General features: G+C 48.8%; 1 protein-coding gene across 9 annotated transcripts in view; it reads right to left on the bottom strand.

Moving 5' to 3' along the window:
• Positions 1 to 4474: 4474 nt before the first annotated feature.
• Positions 4475 to 16828, bottom strand: part of DYSF (dysferlin) — a 104272-nt gene continuing 91918 nt past the window's right edge. For all 9 annotated transcript variants that reach the window (XM_074865379.1, XM_074865385.1, XM_074865380.1 and 6 more), the window contains 5 exons: positions 16725 to 16824; positions 14919 to 15097; positions 14096 to 14205; positions 13608 to 13755; positions 4475 to 7553 (listed from right to left, as the gene is read on the bottom strand). In XM_074865379.1, the coding sequence (XP_074721480.1) occupies positions 7515 to 7553; positions 13608 to 13755; positions 14096 to 14205; positions 14919 to 15097; positions 16725 to 16824 (576 nt within the window). In that variant the 3' untranslated portion in view covers positions 4475 to 7514. The remainder of the gene's footprint in view (positions 7554 to 13607; positions 13756 to 14095; positions 14206 to 14918; positions 15098 to 16724; positions 16825 to 16828) is intronic.

Here is a 16828-nt window from a genome sequence, read left to right as displayed (position 1 = left end):
AGAGCCATAGTTGGGAGAAAAGACATTTTTAGTCCTTGTTCTCCAGACTTGTTGATGGGACTCACTTGGCTACAAATAAACATCTCAGCTGGATACCATCAGCTCCTAAAGACTGAACACAAAATGACTCCTCCAGAACTGTGAAGCAGGACAAGACCCTTTGATGTCTTGATCCTGAACCAGCTGAGCACTGCAAATGCTGCAAGGAGGGAATATGATCCCCACTCCTGATGCTGACCCCCCTTTCCCCGGAGGCCAAGGGAACAGCCAGTCTGTCTGTGCCCAGTACCTCAGGTGAAAGATAAAGTATGGGCAGTGCAACAGTCATTCAATCCTGGCTCAGCAAAGCAGCAGCAACAGCCACCCTTTACTGGGATTATTTTATCACCTCACAGGCCGGATGATCTTGCATATGGTCTGAAACTAATGCCAGACACCTAGCACACAGGTGCCCACAGAAAGAGGGACAAGCCCCTGCGGAGTCACAGTAGAATGGACTGGTTGCTAAAAACATCCTGCATAGGGAGCAGCTCGCTGCCAGCCCCGCAGACCTGGGAATCAAGGGGACAGTGAAGGGACAGAGCAGAGGAGAGCACAGAGCCTTGGTGGGTTTTCCTAGCGCTGGTCACAGTCACTGACCTCAGCAATACCTTGAATTCACCCTTAAACCTTGAGCAAGGGATTCAGCACTGAGAGGGATTACAACACACTCTGTTTGAGTTGCAAAACTGCTGCACTTTTCTCTGCAGTGTCTGTCAATTTGAGCTCCTCTGCAGCCGAGCTTTGGATCCAGGCAGCAGCAGAGCTGTGAGACACTGTCTGCCTGGGATGGCAGGTTGCTGCAGCCAGGATGGAGGAACAGAAACATTAAGTGCCAAATCTTGAGGGCACAGACACAGCTGGTTGCTGGAGACCCTCCAGAGACGGTGCCAGGATAGAGCTGGCAACATGGTTGTAACTTTGTAAGGTGCCTCTGGGAGCAGAGAGAAGATATAGAACCCATAAAACCTAATACCTATGTGGAGGAAAATAGCCATGGTTGTGCCACTGACTTACTCCAGTCCCCATTCAGAGGATTGCCTGAGAAGAATTGATTATTTTAATTTTACGGAGACAGTGACCATTTTTCTGCCGTGTGTACAGCTCCTGGCACCACAGTCCTGAATGAGCCCCTGGTAACACCAACATCGTCAGCATTACTGTTTGTATTGTCATCATAGCATAAATAACTGTAAAAATTAATTTTAAGCTCCCAGTAGTTATCACCTCAAGTAGCTCTGGCCTGGAGCTTTCCAGCAGAAAACCTGGTTAAGGTGTATTTCTGCCTCCTCGCCCTATCAGGGACTTGTACAGGACCCAAAGGCTTTGGTAGAAATGGTCTCCCACACCATAAGCTTTAGGGCAGAGTTAAGCCATCCACAGCATAAGAGACGCCTGCTCTTGCTCCCGTGCCAATCCCACAGCTTTGCAGTGCTGGGCAAAACATGGACTTCACCAGCAGTGCTGGGGAGCCGCAAGCTGTTGGCCCAGGAGCTGCAGGAGGAGAAGCTGGGACACCCACCACGCAGTGCCAGGGGACCCTGTTCGACACGCCTGGTAGTGGGTACAACTGTGCAATGTTCCTTCTGATGGATGAGGAGCCCTGACACTGCTCCGAGGCAGGGACAGAGCGGCCAAGTGCCAGGGAGCCGAGCAGCCTGGAGTCAGCCGAAAGGCCAAAGCAGAGACCAAGTTGCACTCAAAGGTAAAAGAAAGTTTCACAGCACTGAGCCTGCTCTGCTGCAAAGCGTGTTTAAAGCATTGGTTATTTGAGGAGGCTGGGATGGGAATGGGAAAAGCAGACAGGGCAAAAAAAGCTCATTTTCCTTCTGGAAGCTGATGCACGGTGGAGACGAAGACACAGTAGTTTCACGCCCCATTGCTTGGGTGTCTCCATCCTCACTCAGTGCAGAGCCCAGAAGGCGCAGTGCGCAGATCGCCACAAATTATCCCACAAGTGCATGGCGTTTGGCTTGTCTGGGATGAAGACAGACTGCAGCAACATGGACAAGGCTGGCGGCTGTCCCAGCAGTGATGGCATGGTGCTGTCCACGGAGAAGGTTCATAGCAAGCTCAGGCTATCAGCCCAGGGGCTCCAGAGCCAACGGAGCAGCCTTTATACTCATCATACCCCTCTCTATGCTTGCCTATTCCAGGACCAGCAAACACCATTCTGCGTCTGGGAGTGTTTTAAGGGGTTAGACCTCAAGTGAAGACTGAAATGAGTTGTGTCACTCGAGGCCAGGGCTATTTCCGCCTTCCCATCTGAAGATTAATGGACTTTGGGGCCAGGAGGCCACAACGGTCTTCTCTACAGAACATCCCATTGGGTCAACTCTCCTGGCCTCCGTGCACCAGGCGTGTTCCCGTCCTGTCAGCAGGTAATGAGCAAAACCGACCGCAGGCCCCGTCCTCGGGGGTTAAACCAACAAACACAACTGCAAGCGGCTTCACAAAACGTTTTTTATGGCAGCGCCTTGATCTGGTTCCCACCCCTCGTCCCCCTCGCCCTGCACCACCTCCTTCTTCTCAAACCACTTCATTGCAAGCCACCCTTCTGGGTAGAAACTTCTCTCTTCTGAGCAAATAAGACCAGGCAATGAATACAGAATTGTTATTATTGAAGAGAAAAATCAGTTCAGCTTTTTTGCTAGGTTTTTTTTTCAAATGTGCGAGCAAGGCTGCTGGAGGTTAAGGGAGTTCAGCCCCTGAGCGGGGTGGCAGCTTTCCAGCTCCTCGTCTCGCTGCCCTCCAGCTCACGGGGCTGAGCCCAGGCAGTGTGAAACACAACGGGGTGTTGTCAGGGCAGCCCCGAAGGAGCTCACACACTTCATAACTCCAGCCTTAAATTATATACAGCATCAAGTTGGCAGCTGAGGAAATAATAGAAAAAGAAGCATCACGGAAGTGTTCAAGCAGCGGAACATTTTGCAATTAACTTTTGCGTGCACCCATGCATGGGCAGGCACAGGCATATGGGCAAGACTTGTCCCCTCATCTCCTGCCACCTGCTCCTCCTCAGCAAGGACCGTGTCTCTTGTGCCTTCAGCGTGGTGACACAGTTTGTCGCCCTCTGGGACTTCCCACTGATGTGTGGGGTGTGAGAGGCTGCAGTGGGGCTGGGCAGGCTGGGTTTGGACAATGCCAGCCCAGAGTGCCTGCTTGAACCTCTGCATCATCCTCAGATGAGGTCTAGGACATTCAGGTCTCCTCATCCCCTGCCTCCCTAGATGCCAGGCACCATCCTAAAACATGATGCAGTGGAGAGGATCTCCTGTGCCAAAGCAGGCAGCACCCATCTGCACCCTTCCAGACCAATGGAAAGGTGTTCGGGGGGGATTCAGGCACAAATAAACCCCATCTCAGCAGCAAATCTCTCTGCATACCTGGAGCATCAACTTGACACAGCCTGTTGGTGCTGAACAGCTCTGAAAAAGTGTCAGGAGAATTAATCCTTGGGTCACTCTGGATGATGGCTGTGTTTGCCGGACGAGTCTGTCTCTCTGGGGAAGAAACAGACCCAGACCCAAAGGGACTTGATGCTCTCTGAAGCCCAGAAATGGGAAGAGGAACAGAGACAAGCAGGGGAAGGGTCTTCACTTGGGCTGAGAGCTGCCAGGGCCGAGTCCTGAGAAGGATCTGGATATTCACCTTCCAGCAGCTCAGGCCTGTCCTCATGAGCACCTGCACAGAGACACGCATGCCCGGAGCAGCCGGACGGGGTGAACTCCTGCTGCCTTCCCCGCTGCAGCAGGAGGGTGAAATCTGTGGGATCCTTCTGCCCTCTCCCATTCCGCAGCCATCCACCCCCTCCCCAGCCTCCTGCCTTTCAGTGGGCGTATTTTGGATGTTCAGGTTTATAAAAGAAGTGGCCATCAACCTCTTTGTGAGTGACTCACCAGGAAAATGCTGAAGGTTGTCTCCTCAAAGCTATGGACAGCAGGAGCTTCCCACGGCTCCTTCACCCACCCCACTCACACTCGTGTGCCTCCTCCCACCTCACGGGGTGCTCCAGATCACAGACCAGCCTTGGGAGTTGCCACACGTGGTCTCCCAGCTCACGGGACAAGGCGTGTGATCCCCACATAAAGCCTGCATGGTGTCAGGGATTGGGAGACCGCTCAGAGCACCGGGGAGCACACACGTCTCACAGTTGGGTCATGTCGCTATTCTGCAACACGGTGTCTCGGGTGCAAAGTGTGAGAGGCAAAGGTACGAGCAGCTGTGTTACCTAGGAAGACAGCAACCCCCATCCCACCTCTGTCTTCCTTTCTCCACACTCTGTTCTCTCCTCCTGCTTCTGCTCCCTTGCTACAGCAGCAGAGAGAAACCGCCGTTTCCCCATCCTGTTCCTTCCAGCTGTATTTTTGCATTCCCACACCAAAGAGGGACAGTGCCATAATTCCATCAACACAATAAAATACACCAGGAAGCAGAAGGTTTCAGAGCATTTCATTTGTAACCACAGTGCATTTTGCATTATTGTATATAAGGCATAGACAGGTGATAAATACGTCTTACAGCCATTTCAAACCCCTGAATAACAGGGAGCCACAGGGAATACTTCATATAGGTCCTACCTCCTGGCTGGCTTTGGTGGAGAGACATAACCGAGCTACGAGGGCCCACAGTCAGGTGCAGAGATGGACATGGCTGCTCAAGCAGCAATGCAAATGGGATTGAGTCGGTGTTTTCGGACACTCAGACCTGCTTTTACCCACCACAGAGTCTTCTTGGCATGAAAATTGGCCCTGCAGCCTGGACAGGGAGTGCGGAGGATTGCATGCAGGGATGTAACCCTTTACTTCTCCTTAGGCAGTTGGATGCCCTAGATCCTGCTCTCCCTTCACTGATGACCCACTCTGGTTTGTCACGGAAGAGCTGCTGGTAAGTGCTGGGGAATAAAATATGGTTTCTCACTGGGAGAGGCTCTGGAGAGGTGACACACAGATGTGTTTTGGTAGGGTTGCTTGTCTCTCCTGAGACAGTGGTCATTGTGATAGGATGGATGCTGAGCACCCAGATATAAGCAGTGTTTTGCATTCAAGCATGGGTCACTCATCTCTTTGGGGATCTTGGCACCAAGATTTTGTTTCTGAAATAGGTAGGGGTCCCAGGACAATAATGCCAAGGTGAGAAATTTTACAGTCTCTGCAAACCAAAGCAAGGAATTGAAATAATGGGCCTGATTTCCCACCATGGGTAGGAGAGCAAGGCATGCCAGCACTCAGCAAGACAAGCAGACCCACCCCGGCAGAGCTGGGTCATGGCGGAAGAGGTGCAAGGACCAACCACACCACCATTCTCATAAAATATAAACCCCAAAACTCATTAAGATGCAAACACAAGCAACTTTCATCCTCAGCTCATCAGATCCTGAGGGAGAAAGCATTGCGGAAAATTTGACCAAGACCTGGTAGTTTGATAGTGGCTAATAAAAGGGGGTGTGGATGCGAAATGAGGTTGGGAGGCTTCTAGGGAAAAACTGAACAAATGCAAAAATGAAGCATTTAACTGTGCTGGTAAAATGAAACACCCACCCTGGGGCGTGCAAGCCCAGAGCCGACTTCACCACTCAAGCTTTCAGGAGAGGGATGGTGGGTCGGCCAAACCTCAGGGGCAAGGACAGGTTTTTATAGCTGCACGTTCTCCACGTCAAAGGCACCGTCTTCACACATGGCAGCGAGCTGCCCTGTGCAATCCGGGTGCTGTTACAGTACTGAATAACAAGGGATTTAATGCTCAACGCATTACATTCTGATCCAGCAAAGCAATTAGGCGTGTGCTTTTATTCCCTGCCTTCTGCTAAGCACAGGCTTAAGTGCCTTGCTGGAGCAGGGCAGGAGCTTACACGAGCACAGTTTGTCCTGAGGAACTCCTCTCCCCCAGGATCACTTTTCACTGCTACTTGCTCTCACATGTCACGCTGAGTAGCAACAGCTCCGGGGGACAAATGAAACCAAGGACGACAGGTCTCATCCTGCTGAAGGGCAGTGGGGGAAGATCCGTTTGTCATCAAAGGGACCGTAGCAGAAGCCACACGGTGCGAAGCAGCAGGACAGCTCTCTCGCAAAGGGACATTTGTTTTCATGCCTGATGCTCCTGTTCTGGGAGGTGGTTCCTTGCAGGATGAGTGGAGACAGGATGAAAATTTGAGGCTAGTTCTGTTTTGATTAGCATCCTTGCATGGCGTGAGCCAGCACTACAAAACACTAGAAATCCCCTTGGTCCACACCGCTCCATCTGACTGCAGCAGCAGAGAGACAGACGGACAGGAGGAGAGAATAGAAAACAGCAGAAATGTCCCAAGACTGTCATCCCAGCCCTGTCACAGCTGCCGTTTGCTCTGTGGGAGGCTGAGCAAGACCTGCAGGGTATGTCTCATAGTAATTTGTTTGCAAAGCAGAAAACAAACAAGCCTGCTTCCAAAGGTGCAGGTTATCTGCCTCATTAGCGCCCAGCAGCAGCGAGTTGTGCGGCTGACACTGCAGTCTGGTTTGTGCTGTTTTGCTTAAGGATGTTTTGGAGCACAGGAGAAAAAAAAAAGACTAATACATTCACCGAACTGTGGCTGCAGGGGTTGCACAGAGCAGGCGAGGAGAAAAGCAAAGTCCACATGCACTGCTGTGCTCCTGGGATCGCTCTCTGGGTAGGGCTCCGCCCGACTCTGCTTTCTGCCTCTACAGCACTGGTTTTGAAGGGAGGCATGTGGGACCGTAGAGGTGAAAAAGCAGCTCGGAGAGAAAACAAAGTCCAAAAAGCATGAGCCAGACATGAGCGCAAAATTCAACGGGAGTTTTGATTGAGCAATTACCACCAACTCCTGCCCAGGTTTTGCACCTCAGCCTTTTCCCCGGGTCCTGTATCTTGTGGGTTTCGCTCTCTTTGGAAACGTGTCAGCCCAGGGTTTCAGGCTGTGCAGCACATCTCACCTTCAGTAGACTTTATACATGTAGAAACCAGGTAATACACAATGCACAGCAAAGGAAAACTGAGGCTTGTTCAGAGTGCAAAGAAAATTGTGCTCAGAACCTGAGAGATTTTGGCTTGCACGTGTTGCCTACGCCAGCAGCCTGCAACTCCTCTGCTAAGGTCTGCAAATATCTTTGTACACTCACAGATATATATGAAAAGGTCCTTTTCTCCCCCACCCTCTTCAGTTGTGCACTGGGATTTGAGCTTTACAAATCAGAGCAGCTTAACAAAAAAAAAAAAAAAAGACAGGCAAAGAAGTAAAATAAGAAATATTTCAGAGTAGGTATTGTTTACGTGCTGCTTCCAAGGCGAGTGCTGTAGGTGGGATTCTGCATACTGCATCAGGGTAAGTTGTATCTTCATCTTGGCAGCAGCCTAAGCCTGAGTGAAGCTGTTCCTTCTCCATCTCCATCTGCTGATGTGATCCAGTGCAGAGCCACAACTTCTTTCCAAAATCCCCAGGCAGGCATCAGACCTTTCAGGTGTTTTCCAGCACAGCTTCAGTTGAAAGGTTTCACCAGTTTCATAGCAGCATAGTTCTAGAAGGATGGAAAAACAAGGGGAGAAAAAAAAAAGCTGATTTGAAGCAGGTACAGCAGGGCGGCATGTGGAGGTTAAAAGGCTTTTGGGGGCATGGCACAGAACTGCAGACGGGGCTGGAATCAGGGCAGGGCAAGCTCCCAGCCCCCGCCTGCAGAGATGAGCAAGCAAAAAGTGCGTTCCCACTAGCAAGGACGGTAGAAAGCCCAAGACACGTGAGAAAACTGGTCTTGCCTTCTTCTAGTAGAAGCTACGGGTCACAAGCACCAAGCAGCAAGCACCAGGAGTCACTCCTGGACTTTGATTGCTCCTTCCACCAGTTTTTAAAATAAATTTTCACCTCTTCATACCCTTGTAAGAAATTTGGCACCATCTCAGTGCCCACATGCTTTTCTTGCAGGGGAGGAGACATGTCCAGCTCTTTGCCAAGTTGCTGCAGCCTCCTGGTGCCCCTTCCCCTCCACTCTCGCTTTATGCTGCTCCCCCACAGACCCTGAGGCTGGATTCTCTACCCAAGTCCTGACCTCGCATCCTTATGGCTCCTTCTCCCCATGATCCCCCCCAGAACTCATCCTCTCTGTCTGTTGGGTTGGACCCTTTGGAAAGGGGCCCTGGCCCCGGTCTCTGAGCATCCACCAAGCCATGCCATGAAGTTTTCTGGTGATCGCTGCTTTCCATGGGCCAAAACCTGCCCCCAAGGTCCCACCAGCAATCAGCTGGTCTGAACAGCAAGAGGACGGTTCTCAAGCCTTGCCCCGCCCTGATTTAGTCTCTTAGTACAAACCTAGCCTGCAGGTCCATGGACTATCTCCAAAGAATCTGCCAAAGGAAATCAAGAAAGGCAAACCTATTGCTGATTTTTGTTTCTCTGACTTGACTTAACACCTCAGCCATCTGTTTCAGCATCATCGTTTGGTGTGGGTTTTGTTCCTAAGAGCAGACACCCCAGGCAAGACCTCCCCGTGCCTGTTTTCTGGGCTGTCTACTGTCCCTGTTATTGCACAGTGAAATGTGGGGCTGCTGTAGAAAATGAGGTGTCACAGTATTTTAGCCTATTTTACGTGCAGTTCCCTCCTTGAAAGAACATGACAGCACTGTGAAAAAGAATAAGCTGTGTAAATGCTGCTTATCAAGACCACAATGAAATTACAGACGAAGATGCATGCTTAGGTCGTTTGGAAAGAGCTATATTTAAAGTAGCTCTGATTCAAACCCCTGCAACCACATACTAGCCAGTTTGGAAGTCCCTCCCAAGCATATTGAATTTAATTGGTACAGGATGTTCTATCACTCTGTCACTTTAAAAAAACAGCTTTGGAAACAAAGCATAGTGCTAGTTACCAGCGAGATCTTTGGAGGAACAGGGAAAAAAGAAAGAAAAAAAAAAAAAAACAAAACAAAAACACAACAAAAGTAAAGTCTGACCAAAGGCATCTTGATAAATTACAACGTGTAGCAAATTATAAGGCAGTTTGCCAACTGAGGATTTCTAATAATGCCATAAATCAAGTAAGCAAAGTTAGGGCAGTTTACCAGAAGTCATTAGAAAAGCCTCCAGTGACATATAACCTTCGAATTCATTATCCATCCATTTGTCTTTCAGAGTCTATCCTCCAAAACAGTCCTATTTTTTATGATTTGACTGGTTGCATTCTGGAGGGTAGCAAGTTTTCTGTCCAGCTACGAATTTGTATTAACAAAGTGTTGAAAGCCAAGCAGGATTATCAATCAGCGCAGAAAGCGAGCTGTAATTAGAATTAATGGCAACGGCAGCAACACTGGGCTTGCAGAACACAAACAGAGCTTTAAAAGGTAGTAAACATTTTCATGGTGCTGCAAAGCAGAGCTGACTCCAGCTGGAAGTAGCGTTACATTTTGCTATGGTGGTAGCCACTAAAATCTTTACAATAATCACTGCTTCAGGGAGATAACTTCACCACCGTATTCCCTACGGGTTACGGGGGCAGAAACCCGGGCTGGACTTTTATAACCTTTTCTTCTGACCTTGTATCTAACCCAAGACTTTCACTCAACTGTTCTCGTGGCAGAAGGCAGAGCTTTTCTCAGCTGTGGCAATGTCGGATGAAAAGTCCATCAAAATCACTGGACCTTTCCAAAAAGGCCCACAGCGTGCCCTAAATGAGCGCAGCTGGACAGGAGCACAGGGTGGAACTAGAGCATATCTTGTAGAAAGACATTCAATCCCGATACGTGGACGCCTCGAGCAGCGATGAATTTACCACAACCTTTGGCAAATTGTTCCAATGGTTAATTGCCCTTCGTCTCAAAAATTAGCATCCTATTTCCACTGGAATAGTTCCTCTAACATCAACATCCAGCTACTGGATCTCATTAGCCTTTTGTCTGTTGTTAAAGGAGTCTTCTGATGTCAAGTTAAATCTAAGGACCATCTAAGGAAATCATATAGGAAATATCCAGGGAATGCTGTTCCCAGAGTCCTAGCTTGTACAGACCATAATGACAACCACTCTGCAAAGAAAGCTAAGGCAAACCAGCGAGTAATCTAACACTAAGACTGGGTGGAAGAGCCCAAGTAAAAAAATGAGGAACCTCAGAATATCAGATTTTCAACATTTTTTCCCATTTTTGTAAAACTAAACAACTTTTTTTATGGAAATTTGCAATACTATGCAGTTTTCCACCCAAAACCAAAAGGCTTTTCAGTTGGAAATGGCCTCTCACCCACTAAAATGAGTTGCTCTGTAAATAGTTGCACTAATGACGACGGATTTCTTATGGACTTGTGCCTAAATTTTCCATACTACTGTACTCCCAGCTCCCCACGGATTCTGATGAACCTCCTCTTCATCCCAAACCACTTCCAGACCCTTCCTCCCTTCTGCAGGTCCCCCCTGCTCCTTCCAGGGACCCCTGAGCCCACCAGGGCAGCCCCGGCATGTTCCCTGGATGGAAAACAACGGCTGGTTGCACAAAGCTCTCCTGGGAAAGAGACTTTGAAGAAGACCCGAGAGGAGGAATGGGAAGATTTTTATCCCAGCCCGTGATCCATCACACATACTCTGTGTCCTGAGGACAGAGGAAGCACAAGGGCGCCACATCTTCAAAGGTTTCTGATTCGGTGAAGCAGCTCTAAAGGCTGTTTTGCAGAGTATTCTGTAATATAGCCTTTAGAAAATACTTCCCTGGGGTGTAAAGCATCTCCTGATGGGTATTCTGAACAAGAGCAAGACACCAGCTTCTTCGTTCACTGAAAAGCCTGAGCTTTTGGGAACTGATGTTTTTGGGCACTGCTGTTGGGAACCACAGACAGCCCTTCGCCGTTTCGGGTGGAAGCACACAGCTTTCGCACGGGACATTTGCTCTTACCCTCCAGCTACTCTGACCACAAAGCTGGGACTGTGGTTGGAAGCTTTCAGCACTGTATGGGTAATAGGAATAAATTTTTTTAAAATCCCATTTTTACACCAAGAGCCAATGAAAATGCCCTGGTTTTGCTTTCAGGGGAGGTTCCTGCCTGTCTGGGGTGGAGGGTGACCTGCACAGGTTAGCTTAGCTCACGGGACCGTTACATTTCCCAGGGCGTTTTGTGGGCAGATGTTTCTTGGGTAAAAGATATATCGTCCTTCGGTGACCTCAGGCAGAGTCCAAACAGGACAAAATTTGAACCCAGAGTTCAGACTTCTCTGGCAGCATCTGGTGTGTGGTACACAACGCTCCCAGGTGGAGAGGCTGTGTGCAGGCAGGGCATTCACACTGCAGGCAGGGCATTCAATCTGCAGGCAAGGCATTCACACTGCAGGCAGGAACATTAAATCTGGAGGCAGGAACATTAAATCTGCAGGCAGGGCATTCAATCTGCAGGCAGGGAATTCAGACTGCAGGCAGGGCATTCAGCCTGGAGGCAGGAACATTCAATCTGCAGGCAGGAACATTAAATCTGCAGGCAGGTGCATTCAGGCTGCAGGCAGGGCATTCAGGCTGCAGGCAGGTCCCAGGGCTCCTGTGGAACCAAGGTCTAGCTGCTGAAAAGCAGTGACTGGGAGGGACCCTGGAGGTCCCAGTGGAGGGTCCCAACAAGCAGAAAGCTGTGGAAAAGCTCTTCATGCCAGGCAAAAAGGGCAGCAGGAGCAGGAAAACAGTAACTTTCCCTCTGCAGCACCCCTCAGCATCCCTGTGTCCCTGCTCCTTACCCCCTGCCTGCTCAGACTGGTGGTCCACATGCCCCAACAGGATTCCCTTGAGGTTTCTCTGCCATCACCCACCCCTTTGCCCAGGATGAGGGGGTCAGGACACACACCAAACCCTCTGCCCGCAGCATGGGACCTCGAAACTGCACGTGTAGTGGCAAGATTACATATACAGTGCTAAACACAGCAAGGTCCTGATTTTAAATGGGACCTGATGGTGCTCCTGGCACACAAATCAGAACAGAAGTGAGGAGGGATTGTTTTTCCATGCATTTAATCAGGGAGGTAATGGTGAGCCCCGCCAAAGGTCAGGATGCCAGGGGCATCCTTCATAGCAAACCATCACCAGCGCAATTGCCAAATTTAGTGCCTGATGAAACGGGAAAGGAACTAAATCTCCAAGTAGATACAGAACCAGCGACCTCAAAAATCTAGGGGAAGCTGGCCAAAAACAGAAAAATTCCATGAAACATGGCCTTACTTTTTCGAAATATGACTAAAAATTGACCCGACCAAAATGAAATTAAATACAACAACATTTAGCTAGGAAACAGGGAAAAATCCCAAGTAATAATGAGTGTAAATCAATATTTATAGTTTGCGAATTTTTTCTCCTCTCAACATTGTTTTTATATGATACCACTGGAACGAATGCAAAGCCGCTTGCATCTTCAGGGAAACACTGAGTTCTTCTTGGTCAAAAAGGCTGGGTTTCTGGCACTTGACATAAAGGGGGGTCTCCAGGAATGGCTCCGAGTACAGGGCAGGGAGGAGGCAATGCAGCACAAAGCTGCATTTGCACAATTATTTCCTCCTTCATACTGCTTAGCACCTCCGGAACTGTTTCTCCAGCAGGCAAAGTATCCCAGCCCTTCTCATGGATACGAAGAGAGAGAGATGGGGAGAGCCATGAACTAATCCCATCCCCATTTTTCTCGACAGGAACAACCGAGCATACATGACTTCATCTGAAAGTGATTACGACGGCGAGGAGAAATTCCACACCTCGCTTTTCGGTTGCACATTGCAAGCACACAAAGCCATCTGCAAAAGGCAGCCACGTTCTCTCACATGAAGTTATAAATTACCCCAATGAGTTCTTTTATAAAAAAAAAAAATAATAATAATTCATATACAAGGAGCAGAATTTGTTAAGTGCTGGAAAGAGAGAGGCGGGTCATTTTTCTTATCAGTTTGAGAGGAGGGGAAATGGCATCCAAGAGCCGGCATGAATTATTCCACTGCTGTAGAAACAGAGGAGGATACAAAAACCCATCCTAAGCCAAACTGGAAGGCCAGGGCTCCATTATTTATTTATTTTGTTTGGCCAGTGGAACTGACAGTAAGGCAAGAAAAAGCCACTTTCTTGATTAATGAGGTGAAAATCCTCCTCCTCGTTTCAGACATTGCATTGGTATAAGATGCTCCAAGCCTTGATAACAAGAGACGGGGCTGCCCGAACATCTATAAACTCACTGCACCTTTAAACAATTACAGACCAATGCATTTTTTGCCACTGCTCAGCCCTGTAAAATGGCTGCATCTCTAATTAGGCTGCGTGTTTGTCGGGGATTTTCCCACCAAGCCCACAACAACTCCAGCATCAGCTGCTCGAACCTCTTTGGAAATGACCAATTAGCCTCAGCGTCATTAGACACGAGTTGAAACACAGGCACAAAGAGTTGAGCACCTTGCAGCGAGTCTGTAGCAGAGACCAGAAACACAGACTCTCTTTTTGCCCCACCATGGGCCACGGGTTGTTCCTCAGGGACCAGCACAGGAGTTTGCAGCCACATGCACTGGGACCATCTCTGTCACCACAGAGACCTGGGGAACACCTAAGACCTTGGTCAGCCCCCCTGTCCTCTCCCACACCCATCATACCGGGAAGGCGTAGATGAAGATCCCCAGGAAGAGCAGCAAAACGAAGAGCACAATGGCCAGGACAACCACCCACTTGTACCGCCGCCACAGGATGTACTTCAGGGTCTTGTATGGGGAGGTGAACCATAGGAAGGAGGTTTCTGGGCGCCTGGAGCCAAACAAAGTTGAGGTCACTTCTGAGTTTCACCGTAGTTTCGCCCTCCTGGATCCCCAACACCATGAGCACGCCCTGTTGTAACGAGCTGGCTGCTCACCCTGCAAACCCACAGCCCTCTGGGTAGACTACGTCAAATGCCCTCCTTGGTGGTCCAAACCACCCTGGATTGTCTCAGCTCATACACTCTGAGCACCATCAGTTCAGAAACGGAGCCTGCACAGGACCAAGCCCATTGCAGAGAGCAGACCTCAAACTGGGACCCCAGACTTTCAGTTTGCTCCTTGAGAACTCTGTGCCCCCGTGGTTACTTTGCCATTCAAGATGCTCTTACTTGGGGTCCTCCAGCCTGGGGTTCATGTTTGGCTCATCCCGACCCATGCCAGCTGGCCGCTCTTCATGCTCTTGTTCTGGCACAATTTCCAAAGTCATTTCCAGTTTGCCCTGTGTGAGTTAAACAAAAACAAACTTATAAACAGGGCGGGGGGGGGGGGGGGGGGGGGAAGAGAGAGAGAGGTGAGAAATGACTGTATGATGCAAAATACTGATTGGGGAAAGAAAAGCTACTTTGAGTGTAACCCAACCACTACCAACAAGGACCATTAGGAACCCAGTAAGAGCAGATTTCATACAAATCCCTCACCTGCTCACTACAATGCTCTCAGCAGATACTCCAGGACATCTCAAATGTCACTGACACCCAAGTTTAGGCAACCAACTCAGGGGTCTTTTGTTGAACGACTTAATTCCCTTCCTGGCCTCCCTTACCTATGTTGAACAGTCGCCAAGGACTTGAACAGGAGCCCAGACACTTACATTTAAATACATCAGTCTGACAGCTGGAACCTTTCCCTGGTACTTGTCGCAACACAACATCATTAAGAATAGATGTGATACAGAGTCAAATTAGGTGGCATGTTCCAAAAACCACAGCAAAAATCCCACAGAACAAATGATTTCTTCTGAGGCCTTTGCATGGTGCTGGACAAATCCTGGAAAACATCCAGCTGACAAAAGCTGGTCCAGTTTGTAAAATTTGCAGCCCAAGACTGCAACGCTTGCCCTGACCTTGACTTCCTGCATGAACTTGGCCCAGCCACATCCCTCCTCAACGCTTTGAGAGTCCCCCAAGAGAACACGTGAAGAGGCCACCTTACCGCCAGGATCTTCTTTTGATCCTGCTCAGCAACACAGGGCCACCATCCCTTGACAGTTTTCTGCTCAAAGAGTGACACAAAGCGCCCTGAAGACAAGGTCTCAGCTACCAGCTCTAAGGAGCACTTCTCAGCGGTCTTAGCAGGTTTGGGCATCCTGTTGAGATCCATCTGAATGGAGCCTGCAAGGAGGAACGTTACTGGGAAGACATCTCGGTGTAACAGGTCCTTAAAATGTGGACTCTTTCCCTGAAGAAATATTCCCTGTGGCACCCTCCTGACCTCAGGGAGCTTGGGCAAACGCCCACAGAGCAAGGGGGAGAGCGGGCTCAAGTGTGGCCCTATTTATTGTTTTAGCCAGTGGGTCTTCCTAGGAATTGAGCACTTGGCATCACCGTCATGCTTAGGAAGACGTGAGCCATGATGTCCTTCTAGAAGGTGCTTCAAAATATCTGCTGACTCACACAGCTATAACGTTGGATGATTTGCACTGAAGTCAACCAAGGAGGCTGAGATTTTTAATGAAGACTAACAGATTTAGGTGAAACACAAATTGCAGACACCCAGAGTGCAGTCAGTATAAGAGCATTGGGCAGAAGGCTTGAAGATCTCCAAACAGGCTATTTTATTGCCCCACCCAGATGAGGAATTGCAGCAGGCTAAATATGAAGGACGCACCACAAAATTGATAGCTTCCTTCTCAGACAGAGTGATCTGGTAATTAGCACATTTATCTAGCCTTTAGGAAATCTGAGCTCAGTTGTCCAGGTGTTAGTTGAAAGTGCCAGCTTTTAATTTACATTGCTACACCAAACTACCTTACGGTTCGGAATGGCCAAGAACACACACAGGGTCTAGTCCTGTGGCTCGGCTGAGTGACAGCAGCTTTTTACACTGCTGTGGGCATCTCACACTCAATATCTTCTTGTATTTGTAACTTTTCTGTGCCGCAGATTCTTGTAAACAGTGACAATAGCAGCACAGATCAGGTTTGTTGTAAAACACTTTTGAAGTCCATTGATGAAAAGTGCTTTACAAAAGCCAAAGGCCGCTTTCATTTGCTGGACTTTACAAAGAATTAATGCTGGCAGTCAAGAGCTCCTGATGTGCAGAGCCAGAACTTGAAAACACACCTTGGAGAGGTTCTTTCAGCACTCAGCCTATGTAATTAATCAAAGACAGGATTTCAAAGGATCTTGATCACATATTTCTTCAGTGAAGCTTTTGATGTTTGAATTTTTTTTTTAGTGGAAAAAAAAAAGGTAGAACAAGATCCAAACAAAAAACTCGTAATGCTGGAGCCTCCAGCTTCTGCACAGATAATCTGCTGCATGGCTCTGCTATCCTCCCTATTAGAGGTTTTTCTTTTATTTTTCCCTTGACCTAAACCTAGATTTCTGAGGATGATTAACACAGCTATCACTGAAAAAGGCAAGTGTTGGGCTGATGTCTAAACATCCCAGGTAAGGTAAGGCAGCTCAAATACGCCGTTAGCCTTGATGAGCACATTTCAGCACAGACTCCGATGAGTCACGGAGAACTGGGGCCTCCTGGAAGGTGGTGGCTCTGTTGGATTTGATGATGCTCTCAACATTATGTCAGCCCAGGAACAGGCTGCTGCAGGCTGAGACTGGAAATCTGCCTAATACAAACCACTTATCATCAGTCCTGAACTTATGCTGACACCGAATCCTGTTCAGTGGCTTAAACTGGTCTCGTTACACTTTCTTCATATCCTGAAAGGATTCAATAAATTTTCTTTCCTGTCTGCATCAGCAGGGATGGAGCCAAAAACCTCTCCCAACTTACCCAAATAGTCATCAAAAGAGAACTTGTCATTGTCCCAGATCTGGAAGATAAGCTGCGGTGGAATCTTGTTTTCTGTCTTGTCCAAGCTCCAGAAGTGCTCCTAA

Source organism: Strix uralensis, chromosome 4, assembly GCF_047716275.1.
Source record: "Strix uralensis isolate ZFMK-TIS-50842 chromosome 4, bStrUra1, whole genome shotgun sequence".
NCBI lineage: Eukaryota > Metazoa > Chordata > Aves > Strigiformes > Strigidae > Strix > Strix uralensis.
The sequence above is the reverse complement of the archived record's forward strand: the minus strand, read 5'-3'. Positions and strand labels throughout refer to the sequence as shown.